Source organism: Corvus brachyrhynchos, unplaced genomic scaffold (genome assembly GCF_000691975.1).
Source record: "Corvus brachyrhynchos isolate BGI_N302 unplaced genomic scaffold, ASM69197v1 scaffold19, whole genome shotgun sequence".
In the NCBI taxonomy this organism is placed as follows: Eukaryota; Metazoa; Chordata; class Aves; order Passeriformes; family Corvidae; genus Corvus; species Corvus brachyrhynchos.
The window spans coordinates 1237512-1244430 of NW_008246061.1; the positions used below are offsets into that span (position 1 = coordinate 1237512).

At 49.0% G+C, this 6919-nt stretch overlaps 1 protein-coding gene across 1 annotated transcript in view; it reads right to left on the reverse strand.

Moving 5' to 3' along the window:
• The window catches only part of MED13L (mediator complex subunit 13 like), a 158526-nt gene that overhangs the window by 18235 nt on the left and 133372 nt on the right, over positions 1 to 6919 (reverse strand). Inside the window, exons 18-22 of the mRNA XM_017746480.1 lie at positions 5127 to 6070; positions 4335 to 4514; positions 2521 to 2744; positions 1744 to 1936; positions 5 to 141 (exon numbers count right to left, since the gene is read on the reverse strand). Of these exons, the coding sequence (XP_017601969.1) occupies positions 5 to 141; positions 1744 to 1936; positions 2521 to 2744; positions 4335 to 4514; positions 5127 to 6070 (1678 nt within the window). The remainder of the gene's footprint in view (positions 1 to 4; positions 142 to 1743; positions 1937 to 2520; positions 2745 to 4334; positions 4515 to 5126; positions 6071 to 6919) is intronic.

Below are 6919 nucleotides of genomic sequence, written 5' to 3' on the forward strand. Positions count from 1 at the left end.
CGGCGGGGAGACAGGGGGGGGAGCTGGGGGGAGCTGCTCCCGAGCTCCGGGGAGCTGCCTGCGGCTGGCTCGGAGCCGGCGTTTGGTACTTGGGGGGCAGCAGGAGGCTGCTGTCCAGCTGCAGGGTGGCCAAGTAAGGTGCTGGAATGGCATGGAAAGAGGGATTAATGACAGATCAAAGGAACCTGCATCAACCTGCAACTCGGACGACATTCCCTGCACTTTTAGAACGTCCTAAGAGTATACAAATGCTAAGAGAACGGAATCTCCATAACCCGTGTTTGCTTTGGAATCCATTCCTCAGGGTTTCAGTTCAAACTGATCAATTGTCTTTAAAGCCAGGACTGACTTTGCAGGGCTTTGTGAAGCTGGTACTGACACGTTCTGATCTCTGGCCAGACTGTGTGGTAATAACAGCATTGTACAGTGCTCAGCTCTGCAATCTCTGCCAGGTTATCTCCGTCAGGTTGGAAACCTTAGAGTCATTTATATCTGAGCTACAATCATGGCAAACTTTAACGTAGTTATTTCTACTGTGACATACCACAGCGATAAATGAATATTTATTATTTATTTGCTCTCCGAGGTGGTAAATCACCAGCAGGAAAGTTTCCAATGCTGCCCCTGCCAGACGCCTCAGATGTGAACTGAGCAGCCCAATTCCTCATCTGACTGTACACACGGTGCCTCTTTCTGCAGGGAAGCCTGAGGTACTTCAGTAGTGTTGTAATAATTTCTCCCCCTGCCATAATTCCTGTGTCTCATGCTAAGATCCCAATTCTCAGTCACATACACCATCTATGTTGACTCTGGACCCATGCTGGGAGAAGACAACCGTGTCTGTCCCCAGATGAAATCAGGTGACTGCAGGGACTCAGCCAGCAGCAGTCAGTGATCCTGCCCCAGCAGATGTTACACCCTTCCACACTCTCAGGTTCTACACTCCCTCACCAAACAAGCACTCCTGACGTTGCTGTAATACAGAACAAACAGGGCAGGGTGCCGTAACAAAAACAACCAGACTGATCTGTTTAAAGTGTCACTGTTTCAGGAGAGAAATAAGCCAGCATGAGGTCCAGAGGCAAAGGTGCCTTCAGGGTCCTGTGGTTCCAAGGGTCCACACAGAGCAGACTGAGGCCCCAGGCACCAAGGATTCCAGCACTTTCTCTTCTCCCCGTGTTAACTCATTGCCTCTGCAGAGTCCCAGAGACCTCCTCTCTCCTATAAATACACCTTACACTGGAGGGCACCGTGACACGGCTCTGTCACGTGGCTGTGATGAGATGTGTCAGCAGCAATAAACCAGATCCATGGGCACCTCCAGTCTTGTGTGGAACACCTGCCCCATCCCTGCAAGTGTTCAGAGCCAGATCACAGAGGACTTGGAGCAACCTGGTCTGGTGGAAGGTGTCCCAGGGGATGGAACAGGATGAGTTTTATGGTCCCTTCCAACCCAAAGCAGTCTGTGATTCTGTGACCTTTGTGCTACACAAACACCTTATACCAAACTGATTTTCTAAAAAGGTAAGAATTGGCTTTTGAATCTGTGACATGACCCCTAGAGTGACAAAAAACACAACTTTCTGAAGTAGGCAAATTTACCATGGAAGGATTAAAAAATTAAGATAAAACCTTGTAATACCCTTTTAGTTTTTAAACAGATCATAATCTGCACCTTTAGAAAACCCACACTGTGGCTTTGCACGTGCCCCCCAATGTCCCAAGGCACGGGCTGTCACTCACCGAGGTGATGGCGGCAGACCTGCGCGTAGAGCTTGAGCCTGGAATGATTGTCACAGTCCTCGGAGCCCCAGGGCTGGCTGAACCACTCGCTCACCAGCTCGTCCGTCAGCTTCTGCGCCACGCTCTTGCCCACCCGCATGATCCCGTCCCGCAGCACTTTGCAGATGGGCTTGTGCTGCCCAAGTCTGCACATCTGCCAGGGGAGGGAAGGACAAACACCTGTAAGGAGATGCCAACCACCCTAGGAAGTTACAGAGACTGGTTTGTGGCCTAATCCCCTCATTCTCAGCACACAGCTGGGGGGCTTCTTAATAAGTATCTTTAAAAAACAAGCTACATTTATCTGTTGGCTTGAACTGCACTCACAGCAAAACTAAGGTTACAAAGGAATCTAACATATTGGGGAGCACATGCTAAAGAAATAAATGCTTTTATCCCCAGCCTAGCAACTGTGAGAAAGCAACAGCTTCTTTAATGTCCTCCTTGCTCTTTAGGCTTGGTTGGGCCATCACTGGGAGGCTGCAGCTCTGTTAATGCCACTGCTGCCTCCTCTGTGAAATGAATGTGTACCGGCAACAAACACCCCAAAATGCCCACAGAATCCCAGTGTCACTCCAACAGCATTCTTGGACTCTGAAAATGCAGAAAGCCCTCAAAATGGAAAAAAAAAACCCTTCTTCAAATAGTTACTACTTTAAACCCCATGCCCAGTGGACGTGCACTTCAGCGGCAATGACACCTAAGAAGCAATAATTCAGTGTGGTCCCTCTTTCCAACCTCGTATACAGCACTCAAGTCCCTGAAGAAAGTTTTGGCTCCGTCGAGCAAGGCCTCGTTTTCCGGACACACCACGATGTAGGCGACATCCCGATGGCCCCCGTAGGGGTCCAGCAGGAGCCTCTCCCAGAAAGGGAGGGAGAACGGAGAGATTGTCAGGAAGTCCTTGTCATAGCCCACCAGCAGTGTCGGGATCGGGAGAGGCTCAGGAGATTCCTCAGAGCCTTCACAGGGGAAAAAACAAATAAAGAAAAGATGTTAAAATACCTGGTTTAGCTGCAGTGGGTCTCTGATGGCCCAGGATGTGGGTTCTTTTACAGGAATATTGGAAATCACTCATCCCTTGCTGTGCTGAGTGTCCTACAGGTTTATCATGGAGTGGAAATGGTTATCGAGGGTGTGCCATGCCTGATAAACCACATGCTCCCAGCCCTTCTTCTTGGAAAAGATATTTAATAAAGGAGAGGGAAGATTTATATCGTACTAAAGAAATGTCATATAATCAAAGTTGTTGGCCAAAGTGGAGGGAGCTGATCCAAGCACCACTTAAACTTTCCTAGAAAGCTGCAATAAAACATCTCCCAGTGTACTCCAAGCACATGTACTGCCCTTCCCGAGGCTTCATCTCCTGGTTTTTCCTTTGTCATATCCATAACCACAGCCCAGGAGGTCCTGTTCAATCACAAGTAATAAAAGGAACACACAAAATCTGACCTTCCAGCTCTTCATCCACCTCCCCTGGTTATGCAAAATTACTGATGCTTAGAGAAATTCATTCCCAGGTATATAATACTACACAAAGTTATTATAATTCTAAAAATTGCCTCCTGCCCCTCTCCATAGGATGTGCTCTGAGCACTGCTGTCCCCACGGAGAGCAGGGTGTCTCCCAGATACTGCCTCAGTAGAAGAAATATTGCTGAAAATGTCAAGGTAAAATATACCCAGTAGTTCCTGCAGAATATAATTCAACTTTATTAAAAAGTCAGCATCCAGTAAAGTTCACTGACTTTCCATCAAAGGCTCTGCTCTGCACTCTATGGGAATTTTGGTGTTCTTCTCTGGCAACAATTGGCAAATCCTAACTCTTCAAGTTTCAAATGCTGGAAAAATCATTAGAAGTGCTCCTGGTGGGGCACAACAGCTTTAGACAGGAACTGGAGTTACCCCCATTGTCCCAGCCCCAAGGAAAGCAGCAATACATCAAATACCAGCAGAGAGCAAAGCATGATGGAGCTGTAGGAAAAATTATACCAGACTGCACTGGTTAAGCCTGCAATAAATTGCAGGCAAGAAATAGACTGAAACACCCGTCGTTATTCTGCAAACGTGCACAGACAAAACCTGGTTTGTAATTTGTGTTTTCCAGAAGTGTCACTTACAGCCAGGAGATACTGGAACTGAAACTTTTCATTAAGACTACGAGAACCTCTGTGGAGAAAGCACTCCCAGTTTTTGTGGATTTGCAGAGCTCACACAGCCCCTGTTCCCATTAGGATGTGGCTGATTTCAGCAGCTCCCTCCACTCCCATTATGTCTGTACCAGCTTGCTTTGGTCTGAGCCAGCCCCCCATTCAGGTAGGGGGGCTGAGCCTCACCCCACAGTTTCTGCTCCCTGTAAATGTTCATCACCTGGAGGGGTAAAACCTTCATCAGGGTGTCACAAAGGCCTTTTGAGGCACTTTAAAGCTCTGTGAAGAACCCCCCCATGACCCCAGGCTGTATGAACAGCCCCCTTCCTAACACACTTCCAGGAGAAAGTGCCCATTTCTAGGAAGCTGCACTCTGACTTGGCACAGAGCCCAGTATAGGTACCATAGGTCCCCCGTCCTGCCATCTTATGGAACTGCTGCCAGGTGAGCGGTCCCTGCACGTGCTGGATGTTCTCCCAGGTCCTTCCTGTCCTCTTCTTCTGGATGGCATCCTGGAGAAAGGGCTGCAGGGAGAGCAGCATGCGCACCACGTCCTGGGAGGAGAGCATGCTGATGTCCAGCACTGCAAGGGACAAGGAGCAGCAATCACTTCAGGGAGGGACAGCAACTCCTTGGACACGACAGATTGCTCTGCACACTGCCCGCGGAATATGGACAACTCGAATTAGCTGGATGGCACTCAATGAGGTACTTGTCAAAAACACTGCTGTCACCACAGGCCTTTACACACACATTTCAGTGTCACTAGTGTCCAGCTCATGCCACAAGATGCCAAAGCATCTTCACTATACAAACAGGTAATATTTATTTATAATTTTTTTCCCTCCCTTGGCACTTTTTCCCCCTAAGTCAAAGAGAGCAATTATTTTCTGCTGACTGCTTATACCCTTCTCCAAAAGCAAAAAGGGCCTCTAATTTTGCCTTCCCCCAAATACCTGAATTTGCTTCGGATTTGTGAACTTCCACAGACTCATTTCCAATTTAGGCCACGAAGTCTGAAGACAACGGGATTATTGGTACTTTGATGTAATTCACAAGCGTTCAGAAATCTACTTTATCTCTAGCACATTTTTAGTCCTATCATTTCCCACGTAAAGATTAAATGAGTCACAACTAAACAGATTTACAGAGATCACAAAATATTCAGAGACAAAAGGCTCAGCTGTGCCCGTACCGTTGCTGTGAGGCCAGGAATGGACAGTGGCACTTCGGACAAGGGCTTCGTCCACCTTGCCCCCCGTGGGGTTGTCCACGTACTGCCTGCCCTGCTCCAGGGCGTTGAAACATTCCACCCAGGAGTCGTTGCTGTCGGCCTGCAGCCGGTCGTAGCTCCAGTTGATGCAGGGCAGCGTCTGGCGGTTGTTGGAGGCCATGTAATCCAAGCAGCTCAGCGATGTGAAGGGCTGCGTGTGCTGGTTCTGCAGCAGCAGCAGGAGGCTCATGGGAGGCTCCTGGCTCCTCCTGGCTCCCTCTCCCATCTGCGAGATCAAGTTGCTCTGGCAGATCATCAGTCGCCTTTCCGCAGCCTGGCCGATGTCCGAGGTCTTGCCGAAAATATCCAGCTCGTCCTCGATGAAGAGCCCGGAGTTGTAGCCGAGCTTGCGGTTCATGATGGCGCTGAAGCCGCAGGTGCAGCGGTACTGATCCTCGTTGGAGGAGTCGGGGATGTACAGCCCCACGTCGGCGCCCTTGATGTTCATGTTGCAGGCACAGATGCAGCAGCTGTCGAAGTTCCTGTCCTTGAAGATGTTGAGCACAGAGTCGGAGAGGATCAGGGTCACGTACAGGCTGTGCGCCTCCGGGATGGGCTGCACCGTGCCCGGCTCCACTGAGTTGAGCGGCCGCGTGGTGGAGGGGGTGGAGGCGGGGGAGCCCTGGTCGGTGCTGTCGTACTTGACGGAGCCCTGGCCGCTGGCGGTGCCCCCGCCCCGGGGAGTCCTGGGCGTGCGCGGCGTGCGCGGCGTGGGCACGGAGAAGCGCGGCGTGGCCGGGGACGGCAGCACCCCCGCGCCGCTGTTGCTGGCAGGGGCCGTGCTGTTGAGCGTCACCGGCGTGCTCATCTGGGGCGTGCTCATCTGCAGGTAGTCCTGGTCCAGGCTGCCCACGCTGGGCACGTTGCTGCGGGGAAGGGATGGGAACAGAGAGCCTTTTGTCAAAGTTCATTTTTAAATACCAGGAGATGGTGAAACCTGAAGGGACTCATTGACACTGCAGTAAAGAACACTCCGCTCATAACCTTTACTCGTGGCTCTCAACAGAACTCTGAATTCCCACCACAAGCACCACTGTTTCTTATCATTATGATAAAAAGTATCACTTCACCCTCTTAAAGATTATTCTCATGGCCTAAGACTCAAACGCTCTTGAGAACAATCCCTAGGTAAACGATCAAGTTAAGATTTAGGATGTTTGCAAGTTTTCTAGGGAAAAAAGAAAGAACAGTAGCTTTTATTTTAAACACCACTATCTGTGAAGAGATACAGATTACTGGAAATGAAAGTATTTCAGAGAGACAGAAATCTTATTTTATTTTAGAAATGACCACTTTAAATAGCTGTCACAAGTCATGCATGTGGCTCTGATACACGGTATCACCTCATGGACACACACTGCATGTCTGATTCTATAAATGCAAATCCTCATTTCGGATTACACAGACTGCGGCACAATGGGACACGTTCCATTACAAATTCTTAGTCCAGTAAAGCTAAGAATCATATTTTTGGGTCATCTCCATTTGTGACTGGGTTTTATTACTCTGTTTTTGTCATTTCCTGCCAAATTCAAGTGACCACAGAACAGTTTGTACATTCCTATGAGATCTGTCTTTCATCTGCAAGGATTCAATTCAAGAAACAGGTAATAAGGGGCCAATGAAAGAATAAGATCTTTACTTTTCTCTTTCCACATCACTTCTAACCTGCTTCCTTTTCTTGTAATGTGTTGATTACATATTAGAATAAGGAA